At 41.9% G+C, this 22,297-nt stretch overlaps 1 protein-coding gene across 3 annotated transcripts in view; it reads left to right on the top strand.

Annotated features, from left to right (window-relative positions):
* The window catches only part of LOC141088663 (rap1 GTPase-GDP dissociation stimulator 1-A-like), a 327,771-nt gene extending 306,733 nt beyond the window's left edge, over window positions 1-21,038 (top strand). For all 3 annotated transcript variants that reach the window (XM_073574813.1, XM_073574814.1, XM_073574812.1), the window contains 5 exons: window positions 5,722-5,847; window positions 6,514-6,653; window positions 11,289-11,415; window positions 11,740-11,868; window positions 20,513-21,038. In XM_073574813.1, coding sequence (XP_073430914.1) covers window positions 5,722-5,847; window positions 6,514-6,653; window positions 11,289-11,415; window positions 11,740-11,868; window positions 20,513-20,664 — 674 coding nt within the window. In that variant the 3' untranslated portion in view covers window positions 20,665-21,038. The remainder of the gene's footprint in view (window positions 1-5,721; window positions 5,848-6,513; window positions 6,654-11,288; window positions 11,416-11,739; window positions 11,869-20,512) is intronic.
* The last annotated feature ends 1,259 nt before the right edge of the window (window positions 21,039-22,297 follow it).

Below are 22,297 nucleotides of genomic sequence, written 5' to 3'. Positions count from 1 at the left end.
ATCAAACATGATCGCAGTGTAGCGGGGGATTAGGGAAGAATCGCGCCGGAGGGGGCTCCCTGCGCGCTTCCCGATGTGCTGCATTGCTCCGAGGGTCCTCCTCCCTGCAGACCCCCAGATCCAATATGGCCGTGGGGGCCTTCGGGGGCCTGCAGGGAGGCAGCTTCCTCAGTGCCTGCAGAGAGCAGGCAAGGAGGAAGCCTCTGCAGCGCCTGTCAGATCGCTGATCTGACACAGCGCTGTTCTAAGTGTCAGATCAGCGATGTGACACATTACAGTGATGTCCCCCCCGAGACAATAAAATAAAGTAAAAAAAGTGTAAAAATAATTTATAAAAAATCTCAAAATAAATTTTAAAAAAATATTCCCTAATAAATTCATTTTTTAGAAATAAAAAAACAATAAAAGTACACATATTTAGTATCGCCACGTCCGTAGTGACCCACCCTATAAAATTGTCCCACTAGTTAACCCCTTTAGTGAACCCCTTAAAAAATAAAAACAAAAAACAAAGAAAAAAACAATGCTTTATCATCATACTGCCAAACAAAAAGTGCAATAACGTGCAATCAAAAAGACAGATATAAATAACCATAGTACCGCTGAAAACGTCATCTTATCCCGCAAAAAATCGAGCCACCACACAGCATCATCAGCGAAAAAATAAAAAAGTTATAGCTCGCAGAATAAAGCGATGCAAAAATAATTATTTTTTATATAAAATTGTTTTCATTGCATAAAAGCGCAAAAACATAAAAAACAACGTAAATGAGGTATCGCTGTAATCGTACTGACCCGAAGAATAAAACCACTTTATCAATTTTACCGCACATGGAACGGTGTAAACGCACCCCCCAAAAGAAATTCATGAAACGCTGGTTTTTTGTTCATTCTGCGTCCCAAAAATCGGAATAAAAAGCAATCAAAAAATGTCACATGCCTGAAAATGGTACCAATAAAAACGTCAACTCATCCTGCAAAAAAGACCTCACATGACTCGGTGGGTCAACATATGGAAAAATTATAGCTCTCAAAATGTGGTGATGCAAAAACTATTTTTACAATAAAAAGCGTCTTTTAGCGTATGACAGCTGCCAAACATAAAAACCCACCATAAATAGTAAATCAAACCCACCTTTATCACCACCTTAGTTAGGGAAAAATAATAAAATTGAAAAAAATATATTTCTTTCCATTTTCCCACTAGGGTTAGGGCTAGGGTTAGGATTGGGATTAGGGTTAGGGGTGTGTTGGAGTTAGGGTTGGAGTTAGAATTCAGGGGTTTCCACTGTTTAGAATATAATAAAAAATAATAAAATTAAAAAAAATATTTATTTCCATTTTCCCATTAGGGTTAGGGCTAGGGTTAGGGTTAGAGCTAGGGCTAGGGTTAGGGCTGAGATTAGGGTTAGGGGTGTGTTGGGGTTTGGGTTGGAGTTAGAATTGGGGGTTTGTCAATCTCTGACAGTGGCATTTAACGCGCGCTTCCGGCCATCAGGCCTGTAATCTGCCCATCAGTGACCCCTGTCCCGTGATCGTGGGTCATCGATGGGTGGGCTTGACAACCAGAGGTCTCCTGGAGACCTCTGTGGTTGTCACTGCCGGCTTTCTGTGAGCACCGTCCGGTGGTCATCGCTCATAGCAAGTGAGGTATTCTGCTACATAAAGGTGATCTGATCATCGTCTGTATAGAGCAGATCTGATCGGGTTATGGCAGCTTCTAGTCTCCCATGGAGACTATTGAAGCATGACAAAAGTAAAAAAATGTTTTTAAAAATATAACAAAAAAATATAAAAGTTTAAATCACCCCCCTTTCGCCCCATTCAAAATAAAGCAATAAAAAAAATTAAACATACACATATTTGGTATCGCCACGTTTAGAATTGCCTGATATATCAATAAAAAAATTAACTTGATCGCTAAACAGCGTAGGGAGAAAGTCAAAATGACAGAATTATATTTTTTTGTTCACCGTGACATTGCATTAAAATGCAATAACAGGCGATTAAAAGATCGTATCTGCACCAAAATGGTATCAATAAAAATTTCAGCTTAGCATGCAAAAAATAAGCCCTCACCCAACCCGATATCACGAAAAATGGAGACGCTATGGGTCTTGGAAAAAGGCTCAATTTTTTTTAACAAACTTTAGATTTTTTTTTTACCACTTAAATAAAATAAGAACCAAGATATGTTTGGTGTCTATGAACTCGTAATGACCTGGAGAATCATAATGACTGGCCAGTTTTAGCATTTGGTGAACATGGTAAAAAAAAATCCAAAAAATGTTGTGGAATTGCACTTTTTTTTTTGCAATTTTTTTCCCCATTTTTGAGTACACGATATGGTAAAACCAATTGTGTAGTTCAAAAGTATAAAACAAGCCCTCACATGGCCATATTGATGAAAAAATAAAAAAAAGTCATGGCTCAGGGAACAAGGGGAGCGAAAAAACAGAAGCGCAAATCGAAAAAGGGCAAGGTCTTGAAGGGGTTAACATTGTAGTGGATAGGAGAAGCTTTGCAATTTGTTAATTGTTTTTATCACACGAGAAAATTACTGATGAAAAACTGATGCTAAAAACTGCGACACTGACCAGACATTGCGGAAAATCAGACTGTTTTTTATTGCATACAAAAATAATCACATCTGAATGAGGCCTAAAAATCTGCACCCCATGCATCTCTTATTCAATAGTGGCCTTGGGTGCACAGCAACAGGGTCTAGGGCTTCACTATTGACTTGCTAGATGACGGAACAAAGCAAAATTATTTTTTTATTCTCTTCAATGTTGAAAAAGTAACTTATTCAATCTAATCAATTAGGTCATTAGATCTAATTGAATTGCCTGTCCTGAAAAGTGCAGTCTCTTCCTCAAGTGTGTGACATTTTGAAGAGTACAGCATAATACTATATGACATACTGACTTCAAAAGGATGTTCATGTCACCGATCTATGTCTCAAATTCACATTTGTCTGATAAATTTGTTTCACGTAATAGAGTCTCCAACAAATCTAACCAGCGTATAATAGTAATATTGAATTCATCTGCTATCAGTGTCGGCTGATCTGGAATAAAAGGGTTAAAAAATGTTCTAGTCTTCAAGCATACATGCAGCGCGGTGACATATCTTCTCCATTTGTTACACTCAATTTAGGGATTTACATGTATGGATTCCAAAGCGGTTTTGATTGAATTATTGTCAAATTTTGAAGCGTCCCAAATCTATTAGGACAATAGAAGACAGAGAGGGAGAAGACATGCATTAGAAGAGATTTTTCTTCTTGTAATCGGAAAATGCTGTAAGCAGGAGCGTTAAGCGAGTCATCCATCATATCCGGCAAAGCAGAAGGACACATACAATGTAATCCATCAATTACCTTATGAAGCGTGCAAGAAAAATAATTACCAAATCCAAGGCTTTTTTTAAAATAATAGTTCATAGGCTAAGCTCGTACCGCCAAGCCTGGGATTCATAGATAGGAGGATATATGCAGCAGGGGTCACTGCAGTCGGATTGTCATTCATTGCCTATATAATTTCAGTAGAAGGAATACAAGTGACCCGCACGTGGGCAACTGGGGGACCGTGAAGCTCCGTGTCTGCATAGCAATGACTAAGGGCTCGTTCAGACGCACGTATTAAATGTCTGTGTGCTGTCCTGTATGTAAAACGGATAGCATATAGACAGCACAATGTAGTAGTGCACATGGACATTTTTACACAGGGAACGGTCAGTGTGTCCATGTATTAAAAAAATTACCGCATTCACGTCTTTGATCCATATTTCAGATCAGACTTGCACATTAGACGTTATTGGGTAAACAAAAGACATCACGGGGGTTACCATTTGTTTTGGTTTTTTTTACATATTCATGCATTAATAATGAAAATTGCATTTCACCTTTTAATATTTCATAAATTGTTGATCTAAAAACCAGACGCTATACGGATGTCATACTCATGGAACAAATTGACATTGGAATGGCATACAGATGAAAAATTGTTTGCTGTTTTAATCCAGATGAAAAACGGGCGATTTCGCATTCGCTCATCTGAACATGGCCTAAGGCTTACCCAAAGGATGTGTCAAAAACATCTAACACAAGTCTGAGGTCTAACATGACATGGTGTTTTGAAAGTTTTGTGAACCCTTCAGAATTTTCCATACTTCTGCATCAATGTGACTTTAAACTACATCAAATTTTCACAGTAACAAACGTAGATGAAGAAAACCAGGTCAAATAAATGAGTTAAAAAAAATATTAGATTTTATTGAGTAAAATTATCCAAAATCATTTGTCTGTGAGTGACAAAAGTATGTAAACCTTTAAGATTAGAACATAATTTAATCATTTAAATTAGAGTCTGATGTTTTCTATAAATGTGAGGTGTGAGTTAGTGACCTGCGTTATGTAACAAACCAGGGATCTTCCAAAGTCTGATATGCACAACACAGAATTGCAAAGAGAAAGTCACAGCTCTCTAAAATTAACTGCCTATTTGCAGTTTGCTAAAGATCACTTGAATAAAAATGGAAATTTGGCAAAAAGTTTTAATTTTTGTTACCTTAAATCAAAATAGTTAATAAATAACATTTCCCACATGTCTACTTTGAAAAGGTGTGAGTGCCTGTTCAAAGCAGTTAAAACTGGTTTGAATCACTGACTGGTAACCAACTTATGATTTTACTTAAAAAAAATGCTTTGTCCCAATTAATTTGCACAGCACTGTATGTGTTGATGTGAGGGCCATAATGTAAAAAGGACAACTGTTGTTATAAATATGCAAAAAACTCACCTTTTGTAATAATATTTCTTACATTTAGGACTTTTTAAAATACAGGGCTCAAAATCCATCACCTAGAAATAAAGTTAAGTAGTATTCCCATCTTCTAAAGTAATTGCATATCACGGTCCGACTTCTGGGACGTCCAACAATGTTGATTTATGGGCTTATTACTATCAATATATTATGCTACTTAAAAGCAGTGAAAATACATAGTGATACCTTTATTGGCTAATATAATTGGGTTAGCCAACAACTATATCAGTCTTAGACTATAAAATTATTTTTCTAGATTTCTTGGGCTAATACTATTTTATTGTACATCATACTTAAAAGCAGCCAGAACGAATTTTGTATAAGCTGCAAAACAACCATTCTACCCGATTAAACCCATTGCTTGTATACTTGGTGTGGGCTCCTCTGATCATCTCGTTCTTTGTACATGCACAATCTATGGATATTTCGCTGTACCTCATAGGAAGGGGAAGTGTTAATTTGAAGCTAGAGGGATGTGAGATGCCAAAAATCCTAATAATCACACATTTTTACACTTACAAGGTTATCTTCAGATTTATTTTCTGGCTGTGTGGAAAACACGTATAAAACATTAGTTATTGTAGTGGATATACAAATATGTACAGCTCTGTCTATGTTACTATCAAACTCCTTTCTCTCCCTTCCCTTCTCCAATCCCTTTCCATCCCCCTTTCCCTACTTATCAATGTGAATTACTACATAAACAAAGAGCATGTTTTGTAAAATCTGCTAAAATACCTAATAAAAATATTTGAAAATAAAACATTAGTTATTTGACCTATAGTACATGACAACAAGAAGTATATATTTTACATGTTTTTGATTTTACATCTAGGTTTATATCAATTTATCGATAATATTTGTAACATTTTATTATGATGCATCTTATCCTTAGTAATGAACAAAGTTAGAATGTTGGAAGAAGGGGTGGCAGACAGAATCCAGATGTTGTTAAGATCAGAAATGCCCCCTGTTCAATTCAAGCTCCTGGGAACACTAAGAATGTTGACTGATGGCCAAGGTAAAACAGAAGAATTGCTGCATTATTGTGTTTTAACTAGAAATTCATAGATTAGTGACAAAATTCACAATTTCAGTGTAGTCTCATCTTTTTGGAATGACCATTTCTGGTAACTTCAGAAAGTTAACTAGGTTCCATACTTAAAGTTATTGATGGCATCTCTCTATAATACTTCACTGTGTCTGGCAGAGTCAGTGGTAAGATAATCTAGGAGTTGTGTCTGGTAGTGTAACTTAGTTGCAATCAATATCTTTTAATACAGAACTCCTTTAAGAAATAACATTTTAAAATGGCAAAAAAAGAAATTACGGTGATTCACGATACAGAGTACAATATTAGTCTCACCTGAATGTCAGACAAATAATGCTCAGGCATAGCTCAGGGACCTCAATTAATAGCTGCTGTAATATCAATCTAGGAGCAAAAAAAAAAAAGATACAGAATGCTGTCTTTCATCAGAACTCTAAAAAAATGAACTAGGTCCAATAATGACTAATAGCTTTTAAACTTGAGGTTCAGAAGAAGTTCACTGTAAGAGGGCAGTAAAGAAAACGTAGATGCTTCCCGGTGGTCACTTTCTTTTATGTATGAGAGCATTGGGCAATTGGTGATTCCAACCTTGTCACACCATGCAATAACATAATATCACTCTATTTTTATGGAAAGCGGATACGGCTAGGATTCTGGGTCAAGATTCCAAGCTATTGGCGAGACTTGTGCAGTGGTGCGACGCCAAGGACCACGTTGGAGTTCGAGGAGAAGCAAATCGTCTTTTGGCATCTCTCTTACGACACAGCAAGTCTCAAGTAGGAAAATAATTACTGCTAAACAGACTTGAAAAGGGATATCCTGGCCATTTATTTGTATTGGTGATAAATGTCAGATCTGCGGGATCTGAATGTTGGAAAAACCACTGATTAAAGCAACAGGAACCCCACTACTCCCCCAGTCCTTTTCCCAGGGATCATAGTACAGAGGAAGATATTTGTGTCCTATGTCTTTTTTTCCACCATGGATGAAAGATGGAGAACCCACATTTTAACTTTTGGCAGGAATTTAATATTTATGTCACTTATATATATTTTTAACCATTCCTATAAGATAGTTGGATAGAACATATATTTATTCGAGATGAGCGAACACTAAAATGCTTGGATGCTTGTTATTCGAACCAAGCAATACCTAATGCTCTGATTGTTTCAAATAACGAGTATATTGGGAGTCAATGGGAAATCTAAGCATTTTTCCGGCAGACCCTACAAGGAGGTCTGGGGGACAGTGAAAATGATAAAATAGATGGAAAAATTTCCATATGGAAGGAGAACAGCATGGGGAAGACCCCTGGAAGTATCTCTGACTCCCAGATCGCTCCTCAGAACAATGGTGTCACACTTTTACTAAACTTTAAGGACTGACAGTAAAACATTCAATCAACAGTAAAATGACAAATTGGAGTTTACAGGAAAAAAAATTTTAAGAAGCATTTTTTCCTGCATAATGACTTGTATATAAGGCAAATTTTAAAAAGGATTTAATAGATGTAAATACTTATATCCCCCCCAAAAATTGAGAAAAGTATTCAAGGAGTGATACCGTTATGGGCTAACTAGAGAAATTATATTTGCAAGCAAGCTTTCAGGGCTCAGAAGGCCCCTTCATCAGGCTAGATTACAAGTGAATTACTGAGACTTGTAATCTAGCCTGATGAAGAGGCCTTCTGAGCCCTGAAAGCTTGCTTGCAAATATAATTTCTCTGGTTAGCCCATAACGGTATCACTCCTTGAATACTTTTCTCAATTTTCGGGGGTTACATAAGTATTTACATCTATTTTTCTGGCTAACACGGTACCACAAAATTATTTTGCATTGTACATCTAAAAGGATTTAAAAAATGATAATTTAAATTTTGGTTTACCTAAGTTTTTATTAAAAAATTGAACATTTCAGTGTAATTTATGAAGAAAGCAAGCACTGCAAAAAATGTGATGGAAAAGAGACTCAGATATATCCTGCATTAGACAAAATAGGGCCTCATTCACATTTTGTTCACATTGTCATGTAGTGGTACTCCTAGACTCATGAAGGCTATGCACCAAGTGCAAAGCCTGACAGAAATTACAAGCAGGGTCATCCATATACTCTTGAAGGCACCAACCGTAGTACCTCATTCAAGTATTGTGAACAAAGTGTTGTTGTACTCCTACATTCATAAAGGCTCTGCACACAGTGCAAATCCAGGAAAAAATTATAAGCAGGCTCTTCCATAGACCCTTAAAGACAACAACTGGTGGGGCCTCATTAAAATATTGAGAAAGTCTAGTTGATGTGCTCCTTCACTCATAAAGGCTCTGAACAATGTGCTAAGCCATGAAAAAATTATAGGAAGGGTAATACACTCATCCATAGACCCTTAAAGGCAACAACTGGCAGGCCTCATTCAAATATTAAAGATTATAATAATTTTATGTGCTGCTATCATTTGGCGGTATGGAAAAGTTGGGGCTAATCCAAGCTTTGCTCATTTTCTGAGTGAGACTGTCAGCATTTTCTGTTGACAGGCAAAAGCGCTTGTTTGTTTTGAGCCCCTCTCTGACAGCACTAAAAATCCACTCAGCCAAGACACTAGTGGCAATGCAGCACAAGACCTTCAAGGCATAGAAGGACAGCTCATGCAATGCACAGACTGGGCAGGGGCTATAAGAGCTGTCTCTGGGTAGTAGGAATATGACAGTTGTCCCTGGGTAGTAGAGCTAATAGAGCTGTCCCTTGGTAGTAGGGTTGATAGCTGTCCCAGAGTAGTAGGGCTAAGAGAGCAGTCCTTGGGTGGTAGGGCTCAGAACTCTCTCCCTGAGTACTAAGGCTAAGAGAACGGTCCCTGGGTAATAGGGTTATAAGAAAGATGCTCCTAGGAAGTCAGGCTAAGAGAGCTGTCCCTGGGTAGCCAGGGCTAGAAGATTTGTTCTTGGGTAGTAAGGGCCAATAGCATTCTCCCTGGGTAGTAGGGATAATAGAGCTGTCACTGGTTAAGAGAGAGCTGTGACTCCCTAGGGTAAGCACTGGCTGCATCTTCTCTGATTTGTGTGGTTTTGTGATGAATCGCATAGGGGAAGGGGTGTGTCGACTTCACTCATCTCTGGGGAGGGGAGAGAAGGACCCAGCAGGGATCGGCTCTCTGGCGCCACCACTTACCCTAGGTCAGTCAGGGAACTGCACTGAGGGCAAATAGTCGCCAGAAAGGCTTCACTTATAGGTACGAGTTATTAAGGCACTTCCAGTGAGGGGGGACAGATATCACCAGTCCAAGCAGGGGATATGTACATATAAACCTCCCAGCCGTCACTATCAGGGTTCCACACTAACACAGTATGGTATGCTGCCACCAGTTCCTCGTTAGATATAAGCCCCATCCGACAACAGGCTTATACCGAGTCAGAAACCAACCCCAGGCAGCATATAATAACCAACCGAACGTGTGGATGTGGGATTTCGTGAATTGAGATAAATATAAAATTAAATCTTGGGCTGCTCTTTTAATTGCCGAAAGGCACACTAGAAAGATACAGGTATATATATACAATAACAATATAAAAGTATACAGTCAGTAGTGTAGTCCAAGGGTAGGATACAGATAGATTACAATTACTGTGTTATGTAGCATGTGACCACAGGGAGGCGCTGAAGAGTCACAGGTCCAAATCTTTGCTACGTAATTCTCTGGTCGTGTCAGCTAAAGAGCCTCCTGCCTGTAGAAAGACTCAGTCCAAAATGAGTAGCTGCCTATTATCCCCGAGGCTGCTCCCTCTCACACGCTCCCACACAGCCTGTCTCCTCCAATATCTGAGAGCATGGTTTTCCGGCCAGAACCGTGGATGCCCATAACATTTCATCCGAAGCGCTAAATGGGACGGCAGCAGAGTCACAGGGTTCTGCTGGATTTTATCTGTGCAGGGAGACCAAATATACCTACCATATTTAATTCCTGGAAGCTATGCTCTATAGCTCAATAATGCAGAGTTCTATAAGTGGCTGCATGGTATGGGCTTGTGGGGAAAGGAATGCAGATTCCGATTATGTGCTCGGCTAGTTTCAGAGATATTGCATTATTTTATTATAGGTCATTTTCTAGATTCAATATCTCAGAGCCTTGTGCTGTTGAGCCAGGGATCTGCGGTGCCAATATGTCTGCGTGTCAGCCTGAGTCCAACAAAGGAAGCCAGTTGGCTGGTAACGGCACAAGCGTTCACACCCCTGAGATAATTCCTGGACCTGGTGCTGGAGGACACAGGGTCTATGCCTTCTGGCCCCCCCTGGAGAGAGTTTCAAAGTCCTATTTGCTCGACCTAATTAAAAAAGCAATTGGTCTGCCCTGTCCAAGGAAGAGCCTACACTGGATAATGATGTCCCATTGTTTGATGTGTATTTGACTTCCCTTTTGTCCTGGTGGGGGCTGAGCATAGGAGCAAGTATTTTGGGCCAAACTGTATCTGATAAGGAATTCCATCAGATATCAAAATGATATTAATTAGATATCATTATCCCATCTCTCACATGTTCCATTTTTCAAAGTGGTAGCTAACAGCATTCTTTGTGTTCACTTTTTTTGCTGACTGACTGCTTTTGCTGCAGTCACTTTTTGTGCTGGCTGACTGCTTTCACTGCAATCACTTTTTGTGCTGGCTGACTGCGATCACCATTTGTGCTGTGCATTCATGCTTGTTCTCCGCCCCTTCTGCTAAGCACTGCCTGTGTTGACCTACCAAGCAGTCATTACTTAATAGAGGGGGTAGCGCCCACCCAGGGAGCAGGTGCCATCTTAGATTTTGAGCTCTGGCGCCCACTTCGACACTGCTCCTACTGGTGAAGTGTACCTACGATAAAAATTACAGACCTCTCCATTCTTTGTAGGTGGAAAAACTTGCAAAATTGGCAATGTGTATCAAATACTTATTTTCCCCTGGCCTTAGGTGTGTATTATACGCGTTCTTGATGTGTTTCTGCCATGGAAATGCACTTAAAACGCATGTGCGCCTTTTACCTGTGGAATTTCCACATCTAATAGAAGTCTATGAGGAAAAAAAACTCAGCGAACCTGCTGTGGATGTGAAGCATGCTCTATGGGTCACTTAATGTGGCTTTAAAAAGAAGCACAAAGGGCATGAGATTTCTATAAATCCCTTACACTCTGCTAGACCAGTAGGGAACGTAGCCTAAGGGTGTAACTTGAGGATAGGAGCATGGTCCCAGCTTCATTAATCACAGTTATGTATGCGTTACCGGTCGTATAACTGAGGATTGTCACTTTAGCAAGATTTCAGAATGAATGATATCAGAGAATCACTTTATAGAATATCACTGAACGAGACATAGAATGGGCTTTATGATTATGACTTCCACCAAGGTTACACAATTTAAAAACTTTCTCTTTTGATTGTTATGCACAGGATGTAGTCAAGGCTATTGAAAAGGCCAAAGGTGTGAAGCATCTGGTATCCATGACAACCAGCGAGCACGCCATTATGCAAAATGAAGCCCTTATCGCATTAGCCATTGCTTCTGCCATCAACCTTGGTAACGTAAAACGCAGCAATCACAAAACAAACCTATTATATTAGAGGGGCACAGAACATTGCGTAATGAAGTACGAAGGCTTGACAGAAAATTCATTATCGAGTGGGTGATTTATAGAATGCTCGGGAATGTAATGCGAGCATACTGGTGGTAATGAGATTCATCATCATCACACACACTATTTTATTATCTCATGCTTTTCTAAGAATGGCGATGCCAACAAACACCATCATCCTCAACTAATACAGTGGAGGCCCCTACAGCATCATTAATGTAATAGTAGTAGTTTATGAGACGACATAATGGTCCTCATTATAATTTCAGAGGTTGTTGAAGAAGTCTTCAAAGAGTCGGAGTTGGTGACAATCCTGCACAAAGTTTTGCAAGATGAATCTATGGGACCAGAGGTGAAATACAATTGCATGGGGCTGTTATGCAGCCTCGTTGACTCAGGTAAGATTGCCTCCGCCTATGTACCTCCACCAGAGGAGCGGGATCAGAATATTATTGTGTTCTTATATTGAAGCAAAATATCTTTGGAATGTAAATATGAGCTGATCATTGCAGGAGCCCAGCATTGGTTCACATCCAACTCAGGTTGCGTGCATTACATAGATAAGATACAGAAGTAACATTGTAACCTTTTTACATTAATTTATAACTATAATCTGGGAATAGAATTAGAAAGTCATACCACTTATAAGACCTTTATTTCCAGAAGACCGTGTACACTAACTTGTGATTAACCTGTTGGAGTATAGCAGAGGCACACTCACCTTGGCTGCCGTAGTTTGGAGTGTGGCTGACATTTTGTGAGACTCTTTGCAGATTTAGGATTAGTTTTATATGGAATCGCATACACTACAGTTGGCAAAACACACTAATCTTGTGGCTGCAGTTTTCATCTTCTTGCAAACATCTGTATAATGGCTCAAATAATATTGGATTTATATTTTTCGGACATTGCATGTACAGATAATTTAACAGTTTAGGGTAAAAGCACAGGTTGTGATCATATATCCCGCAAATCAGTATTTTATTTTTACATCAGTGTTAATAAGCAGGGCCAATTTTAAACAAAGTGGGGCACTGGACAAAAGTTTAAAGTAGGACCTTACCGTCCTGCACTCTCCCTGACATGGGAAACGGACCTCTGCTTCGAGCACTTTCAGCTCGGTTTCCAGCTTAAAGGGGATCTGTCACCCCATTTTAGCCCTATCAGCTACGGCCACTGCCATCAGGTGCTTATCTACAGCATTCGGTAATGCTGTAGATAAGCCCCCAATGTAACCTGAAAGATAAGAAAAACAAGTTAGATTATACTCACCCCGGCGTTCAGTCCGGTCCAATGGGTGCTGCTGTCCCGTCCGGCGCCTCCCATCTTCATACGATGATGTCCTCCTCTTTGCTTTTCCCTCGGCTCCTGGGCACGCGTACTTTTTCTGCCCTATTGAGGCAGAGCAGAGTACTGCAGTGCGCAGGCGCCGGATCTCTCTGACCTTTCCCGGTGCCTGCGCACTGCAGTACTTTACTCTGCTCTCAACAGGGCAGATAAAGTACGCCTGCGCAGGAGCCGAGGGAGAAGCAAGGAGGAGGACATCATTGTATGAAGATGGGAGGCGCCGGACCGTGACACCCACCGCCCCCCGCCCCCCCGGTAAGTATAATCTAACTTGCTTTTCTTATCTTTCAGGTTACATCGGGGGGCTTATCTACAGCATTCTGTAATGCTGTAGATAAGCCCCTGATGGCAGTGGCTGCAGCTTATAGGGCTAAAATGGGGTGACAGATTCCCTTTAATCACACCCCCCTCTTCCAGGGTCATGGAGTCTGTCCAGTTCCCTATTCCTTCCCCCGGGCAACATGGGATGCAGCCTTGACAGTTCTGAACCGGCTCAATGCAGGTACCCACAGTCCGGTCTTCCTCCTTACACTCCCCTTCGCCTTTAGCTTAACATTCCACGGGCGAGAGTTCCTTCTTCAGACATTTACACTCTTCCATTTCTCACACAATTCGCTGCCAAATAAACTGGTCTTGTTCATAACGAGTGTGAGGTATTCCTGCCGTCGTACGATCAGTACGGCGTATTTCAGGTTGAGTGGTAGAGTCTGGCTGAGTGGTAGAAGACAGGAGCACATCCGGGTCCAATGGAGCAGCCATCTCTGGAGTTTCAGGCCTAGGTACTTCCCTTGGACCGGCAGGCAGCAGACTATCCAAGTCTGAGAATGAGGCAAGTGGTTCTTCCTCATCACAGTCAATAACCGTGGGAGTGAGCGTTTCAGTGGCGCCTGGCACTCTCTTCTCACCTTCAGGATCCCGTGACAGGCAAGGACGCAACATGCTACTGTGGACTATTCGGTTATGTTCCCCTTCTCGTTGAACTTCATACACTGGCCTATTGGATCCAACTCGGCGCTTCACCCGATAAAGTTTTTTCCCACTGATATTCTAACTTGCCTCGAGGTCGCTTGTCTCGGACCAACACTCGCTCTCCGGCCTTGAGAGCTGTCCCTCGAATTGGCATTGCTTCATGATGTTCAAGTTCCCGGAACTTAGTCTGCGCCAGCCGGTGAAGAGTCTGCAGCCCATGTCGATGTGCACGGACCCAGAAAGGCACCCCCATCCGTGGGCAGTCTTCTTCTAGATCCAATTCCAGCTCTGTAATCTCCCGCCCTTTTCGCCCACACAGCAGGATATACAGAGTGTATCCAGTTGTACTGTGCACTCGGTTGTTGTACACCCAGACCAAATCAGCCATGTACTCAGGCCATTGTCCCCTCCGATCTTCTTCCAGTGTTTTTAGCATCTGAATTAGCGTCCACTTGATGCATTCACAGACTTCATTCTCCTAAGGATGATAGGGCGCTATTCTTGACTTCTCACTCCGGTACAGACGATGTAACTCCTCCATCACTCGACCTTGAAAATAAGCGCCTTGGTTGAAATGGATCCTCTTCGGACAACCGTACACCTGGATAAAGTCTTGGCAGATAGCCTGCGCAGCTGACTCAGCAGTCTGATCCCGAGTAGGAGTCACCACAGCGAACTTGGTAAAGTTGTCGGTCATCACCAGACAATGTTCATACCCGAGATGAGCTGTACTCATGGTAAAGTAGTCGATCATCAATAACTTCAAAGGGGCTACTGTATTCTTCAATCGGGGGTGATATACCAGCTTCTGTAACCACTGGAATGTCTTCTCCGGACCAAAGTGGGCTCCTCTCATGGGCCTCCGTAGCCACTGCACGGATCAACTTCTCTGCGAGCACCACTTGCCAGGTGATCCCAACTCCGGTACCAACAGCACTTTTCTATACAGCAAGTCATCCTCTAATTGGAGCCTCTCCCACTGTCTGAGAATCTACAGAGTCCCCTGGGACAGAGCATCACTTTCACTCAGCTAGGGAGTCGCTTCAAAGCTACCCACTGTCACAATTGGGCAAGCTCCCTATCTTCCTGTGGGAGTTGCATCTAGTCATCCCGAGGTCGTCCCAGCACCTGTTCTCCAGACGCCTCTGCGATCTGTCCCTACATCGCCGCCAATGACCTAGTGAGGTCCAGAAAACCAAGAATCTCTTCTGCTTCCAATTCTTCATCTCGGTTGTGTCCAGGTTACTCATGGGTCACTCTTGACAGAGCATCAGCATGCGTGTTCTCAGCTCCTGCCCAATATGCAATCGTGTATCGATACTTCGCCATGCGGGCCACACATCTTTGCTATAAGGGTCCCCAGTTTTGCATTTTCCATGTGAGTCAGGGGTTTGTTATCAGTGCACACCAAGACTTCAAATCCTAACATGTATTCAGCAAACTTTTCGGTCATCACCCACACTAACGTCAGTAATTCCAACTTGAAAGAACTGTAATTGTCCCAGTTCCGTTCCGAACTGGAGGGATCGGCTCACGTAAGCAATCACTCGTTCCTTTCCTTCCTGCATTTGTGAAAGCACAGCCGTCAGACCATGTAGACCTCCATCGGTGTGTAGAATGAAGGTCTGGGAGAGAAGTCTGCATAGGTGAGTATTGGGGCCTCAGTTAAGGCCATCTTCAAGGCTCGGGAGGCTTCTTCCTGGCTATTTCCCCACTGAATGGTCCGATTCTTTGCACCAGATGGCACTCCTTTTAGTAGTTCTAGCAGTGGATTAGCCCCAGGAAGGCCCGAACCTCCTTCACTGTCTTTGGGGTGGATCAATCATGTACCGCAGCTATCTTCTCACGTGCAGGTCTCACCCCTTCAGCGGATACGATGTGTCCCAGGTACTCGATTTGCTTATGGAAAAGGTGACATTTTTGGAGCATCCGATTGAATTCAAATAATCCCATGGGCAGTATGAACGCCGCCTTCGGCCGGTCAGGTTCATGGGCACCTGCCAATATCCGCTGGCCAGATCCAGAGACAAGAAATACTTCGCCTTCTTCAAGGCGAATGACTCCTAAATTCTTGGTAGGGGGTAGGAGTCCCTCACAGTACAGGCATTCAGTCGTCTATAGTCAACACAGAAACGGAGGGTCCCGTCATTCTTTCAAACTAGAACAATGGAAGCTGCCCACGGGCTCTGACTCTCCCGTATGACTCCAATCTGCAGAATGGGTGCCAAAATTTCTTTCACCTCCTTGTACATCTGAGGTGGAATCTGCCAATATCTCGGCACTTCCTGTGGGTATCTCATAAGTTATGGCTGTAGTGCACCTGAAGTCATCATCATGATGGGCGAAGACATCCTGGTAATGCTCCAGTACAGCTTTCACCAGTTGCAGTGAGAGTCCCGTCAATTCAGCTCACATCTGTTCCAAGATTCGACGCTCCTCCTTCACACTTCCAGGTGGGTGCGTCGGGGTCATGGTAATGGCTACAGTCCATGGATCTCCTTGTTTTACTGCCAACTGGACAGCCTCCAGTTTCATTAATTTTTCCGTAATGTCCAGCACCTGTGCCACTTCACTCTTGGGCGAGAGAGTTAGATTGTCCTCTCCCAGGATGACGCACTGCAGCACTAAGTTTCATCATGGACGGTGGCTAATGTCCGGGCAATGAGGAGTCCCGAGGGCATTTGGTCCATTAAGGTTGGCTCTATCTGAACTGCCACCCCTTCGAGTGGCGTACAAGCTCATATGGACAGCGTGAGCGCAGTCTGACCAGGCAGTAGAACAAGTTTAGCAGCGGCAGGGACTATCACTTTTCCTAAAACTTTCCCTTCACTCAAAGTTTCTTGGGCCTGGGCAACCCATATCAATTGTTGAAACACCTTCTTCTAGGGGTTCGTGGGCTTCATTGGTCCAGAAAACCATCTGGTGACGCGCTGATCAAAAGAGTCCCAAGTTCTTTCAGCACATTCATCCCCAAAGTCACTGCAGGGCCGTTGTCAGTATCTCCAGCAGTCAACACAACTCCTTTCTGGCCCACATCTTTTGGGGTACAATTTCTCCTGCTGGATGAAATAAATTTTTTGTGAAAAAAAGGTAAATGTTCATTTTTTAAAAAAAAATATTCTAAAAATTTCTGTGGAGCATCTGAAGGGTTAATAAACATCATGACTGTGGTTTTGAGCACCTTGAGTGCAGTTTTTAGAATGTTGTCACTTTTGGGTATTTTCTATCATATATACCCTCAAAGTGACTTCAAATGTGATGTGGTCCCTAAAAAAAAATGGTGTTGTAAAAATGAGAAATTGCTGTTTAACTTTTAACCCTTATAACTTCCTAAGAAAAAAGAATATGGGTTCCAAAATTGTGCTGATGTAAAGTAAACATATTGGAAATTTTACTTAAGTATTTTGTGTGACATAGCTCTGTGATTTAAGGGAATGAAAATTTAAAGTTGGAAAATTGTGAAATTTCCAAATTTTTCACCAAATTTCAGTTTTTTTCACAAATAAACTCGTCATATAAAAGAAATTTACCCACTATCATGAAGTACAAAATGTCATGAGATAAAAAATGTCAGAATTACCAGGATCCATGGTTGCGTTCCAGAGTTATTACCTCATAAAGGGACAGTGGTCAGAATTGTAAAAATTGGCCCGGTCATTAACATGAAACCACCCTTGGGGGTAAAGGAATTAAAACGAGGTTATATAAGTGTGAGCAAAATAAATAAAATAGTTGCAAATAAAAATGTGAAATTTTCCTGCCCATTAGTGTTATTTGATCACCATGACACAGGGGTTAAAAGGCAAGATGATCCAAACCACAGTCACAAAATGCAATCTGTTCTCTCACTCACTGGATGAATGGCTTTAAAATGTTTGTCTGCTTTTACAAAATAAAGCATTTTCGCTTCTCCAACATCTTGCGCCCTCGGTGGCCTTCTCTTTATTCCCATCTAAGGGTATGTGCACACGCTGCGGATTCTGCTGCGGATCCGCAGCGGATTTGGCCCTGCAGATCCGCAGTAGTTCCGCAGACATTGTACAGTACAATGTTAACCAATGGGATTTTAAATCCACAGTGCACATGCTGCGGATTTTTCACGTGGATTTGCTGCGGTTTTAAATCCACAGCATGTCAATTCTTTCTGCGGATTCTGCAGCGGTTTGACACCTGTTCCATTGTCCACGTGTCAATCCGCAGGGGAAAACCGCTGGCAAATCCGCAGGTCACTTTACCTGCGGTTTTACCTGCAAATCTGCACGGAAAAATCCGCAGGTGAATCCGCAGCGTGTGCACTCACCCTAATGCTGTTGATTGGAAAGGAAATATATACAATTCATAGAGAGTTTGTTTGATCTCTTAACCACATTGTGGGTATATCAAAATATCAGAAACAAAAGATTGGAAAGGAAGTCTCAAATCAGAGAAAACTGAAATACACTGCTCAAAAAAATAAAGAGAACACTCAAATAACACATCCTAGATCTGAATGAATGAAATATTCTCATTGAACACTTTCTGTAAAAAGTTGAATGTGCTGACAAAATCACACAAAAATCATCAATGGAAATCAAATTTATTAATCAATAGAGGCCTGGATTTGGAGTCAGCCACAAAATTAAAGTGGAATGTAATATCCTTAAATCAAGTCAAAATGAGGCTCTGTAGTGTGTGTGGCCTCCATGTGCCTGTATGACCTCCCTACTGTACAACGCCTGGGCATGATGAGGTTGCAGATGGTCTCCTGAGGGATCTCCTCCCAGATCTGGACTAAAACATCCACCAACTTCTAGACAGTCTGTGGTACAACGTGACGTTGGTGGATTGAGCGAGACATGATGTCCCAGATGTGCTCAATTGGATTCAGGTCTGGGGAAAGGGCGGGTCAGTCCATAGCTTCATCTTGCAGGAACTGCTGACACACTCCAACCACATGAGGTCTGGCATTGTCCTGCATTAGGAGGAACCCAGGGCCAACCGCACCAGCATATGGTCTCACAAGGGGTCTGAGGATCTCATCTCAGTACTTAATTGTAGTCAGGCTACCTCTGGCGAGCACATGGAGGGCTGTGCGGCCCTCCAGAGAAATGCCACCCCACACCATTAATGACCCACTGCCAAACCGGTCATACTAAAGGATGTTGCAGGCAGCAGATCGCTCTCCATGGTGTCTCCAGACTTTGTCACGTCTGTCACATGTGCTCAGTGTGAACCTACTTTCATCTGTGAAGAGCACAGTACGCTAGTGACAAATTTGCAAATCTTGGTATTCTGTGGCAAATGCCAAGCATCCTGCACAGTGTTGGGCGGTGAGCACAACCCCCATCTGTGGACGTTTGGCCATCATACTGTAATAAATAATAATAATAAATTTTATTTTTATAGCGCCGACATATTCCGCAGCACTTTACATTTCAGAGGGGATTTGTACAGACAATAGACATTACAGCATAACAATAATCACATACAGTAGATTATAACAAATAACAAGAGGAATGAGGGCCCTGCTCGCAAGCTTACAGTCTATGAGGAAAGAGGGAGACACGAAAGGTGGGTGGTGGTAACAGTTGCTCTGATTGTATGGACCAGCCATAATGTTAAGTGTGTAACAGTACAGACACAGAGGGCTAATGGATGCATAAAGCATGTGGGAACATGATGCTGGGAACCTGGTTATGGTAAAACTTTTGGCTCTGCCACACAGGGATAGGTTAGGTTAATGTGTTGAGGCGATAGGCCAGTCTGAATAAATGCGTTTTCAGGACACGCTTAAAATTGTGGGGATTGGGGACTAATCGTATTGACCTGGGAAGTGCCTTCCAAAGAATTGGCGCGGCACGTGTAAAGTCTTGGAGACGGGAGTGGGAGGTTCTGACTATTGAGGATACTAACCTCAGGTCATCAGCAGAACGGAGGGCGCGGGTAGGGAGGTATACTGAAACAAGGGAGGAGATGTAGGGTGGTGCTGAGCCATGGAGGGCTTTGTGGGTGAGGGTAATAAGTTTATACTGAATACCATCCTCATGGAGTCGGTTTCTACTGTAACCGTTTGTGCAGACACATGTACATTTGTGGCCTGCTAGAGATCATTTTGTAGGGCTCTGGCTGTGCTCCTCCTGTTCCTCCTTGCACAAAGGCGGAGGTAGCGGTCCTGCTGCTGGGTTGTTGCCCTCTTACGGCCCACTCCATGTCTCCTGGTAGCGCCTCCAGCCTCGGGACACTACGCTGACAGACACAGCAAACCTTCTTGCCACCGCTCGCATTGATGTGCCATCCTGGATGAGCTGCACTACCCGAGTCACTTGTGTGGTTTGTAGAGTATGTCTCATGCTACCAAGAGTGTGAAAGCACAACCAACATTCAAGTGACCAAAACATCAGCCAGAAAGCATTGGTCTGAGATGTGGTCTGTGGTCCCCACCTGCAGAACCACTTCTTTATTGAGTGTCTTGATAATTGCCAATAATTTCCATCTGTTGTCTATTCCAATTGCACAACAGCATGTGAAATTGATTGTCAATCAGTGTTGCTTCCTAAGTTGACAGTTTGATTTCACAGAAGTGTGATTGACTTGGAGTTACATTGTGTTGATTAAGTGTTCCCTTTTTTTTTTTTTTTGAGCAGTGTATATATGATCATAATTTAAAAAAATATCTCTTGCAGCAGATAACAAAGATCTAAAGATAAATCCAGCAAGAGGACATCTAACTAAGTTTTCTTTCTACAGATGATTTGCGAAAGGAAATGGAAGTAATGAACCTAAAAGAAACCTTGAAGAAGCTACAGACACACAGTAACGTCAATGTAGTCAAACAAGCCAACAAAGTTCTGGAGATTATAGAACATGTTAGTCAGAACAGTGATCATTTCTTTCCCTAAATGTAACATTCTGTGTAAAAACACACAACCCAAAGTGTTCGCCTACATTCCTGCATTAGCCCATATAGCAACTAGTAACATTTGGGGACTGTATTGTATCATTAATACTATAAATAAGCACAATTTTTAGCAAGTGTGGGTTTCCAACAGTGTTCTAGTGTCATCTAGTTCCACAAATGGTAGCAAATAATAATAAAGGAATAATAATAATAATAATAATAATAACAAAGGAACATTCATATATTTTTCCTATTTGTACTAGTGCCAACCTGAAGAGGCTATAGATAAAAAAGGACCACAAGTTTGTCATAGTGTGTAGATTCTTTGTTTTATTTTTTTTAAATTTTAAATAAAGGTTAATTTTTGTTCAGTCACTTGTAATCTAGAAATCTGAAGCTGTGGTAGGATGAAGCACAGCGGAAAGTGGTCAATAATATAATGGCAATCTTCACAAAAACAAATCGGAACCAGAAGACATCTCAGGAAGGGAGGAGAAACCTGCACTACTCTATGCAGAGGAGAATAATCAGCGTTACCTTTACCTATGGGTGCTTGTGTTACAGCTCATCATTATTGATGTGAATGGTGGTAAGGGATACTAGTATACACACATACACAAAAAAGGTTTGCCTATTTCAGTTCCAGTCTTCTCCCACCCAATGACCCATCTCCAAGATCATATCTCAATATGTAGTAGATGTAATAATAATATTTTCAATTACTTCCAATTAGAAATGTAGTATAGTTCTTCTGATTATCTATATCGCTTACCCCATGTGCAGGGCATTGCAGTAGCTTAGATATCCATGGTTACGGCAACTTACATAGAAACTGTTACTTTATGACACATAATATATTGCCATACCCATGATTATCTAAGTTACTGCAATGCCCTGCACATTGGGAAAGTGACATAGCTAATCAGAACTATACTATGTTTCTAATTGGAGGTATGTGCTAATATTATTTCAATTACTACATGAAATAACCCTTTAAAAGCCTTTTCAAGACTGGCTGACTTTTTGTGCTTTCATTTTTTTTGCCTTCTGTATATTTGCCTTAATATCGACATAGCCATGAGGGGCTTATTTTTTTGGTGGGAAAAAAGTAAAGCCACCTCGGCTTGTACTCGAGTGTCCCAGAACATGGAGAGGGAGCAGCAGCGACAGAGCAGCAGGTCACAGGAGGCAGGAGCTGGCTGCTGCAGCTAAAGCCTGTGCCCGCTGCTAAAGAGAAATGAATATTCACTGCACTGGCAGAGAATATTCATTTCGCTTCAATAGCGGACACAGTAGTCGCAGCCGCTGGTTTCTTGCAGCGGCCAGGCAATCACGTGTGCCCGTTACTTAAAGGGGATAAATATGCACTACACTCCACGCCCATGAGAGTGGAGAGCAGTGAATATTCATTCACTTAAAGTAGCAGGCACACGTGATCTCCCCTCTGCTGCAGCTATTGGCATCGTAAAAAGATGCTGCGAGTGAGCGTAGAGACTGTAAGTAGGATGGTTTATTTTTTTAAAGTTTTTTCTGCTGGGGACAATGCATACCAGGATAGGGATGAGGAACCATGCAGACCAAGATAGGGATGAGGAGCCATGCATAACAGGATGGGGATGAGGAGGCCATGCATA

This window comes from Dendrobates tinctorius, unplaced genomic scaffold, assembly GCF_039654945.1.
Source record: "Dendrobates tinctorius isolate UK_male_01 unplaced genomic scaffold, ASM3965494v1 ptg000040l, whole genome shotgun sequence".
NCBI classification, from domain to species: domain Eukaryota; kingdom Metazoa; phylum Chordata; class Amphibia; order Anura; family Dendrobatidae; genus Dendrobates; species Dendrobates tinctorius.
This window is presented reverse-complemented; position numbering and strand designations above follow the sequence as displayed.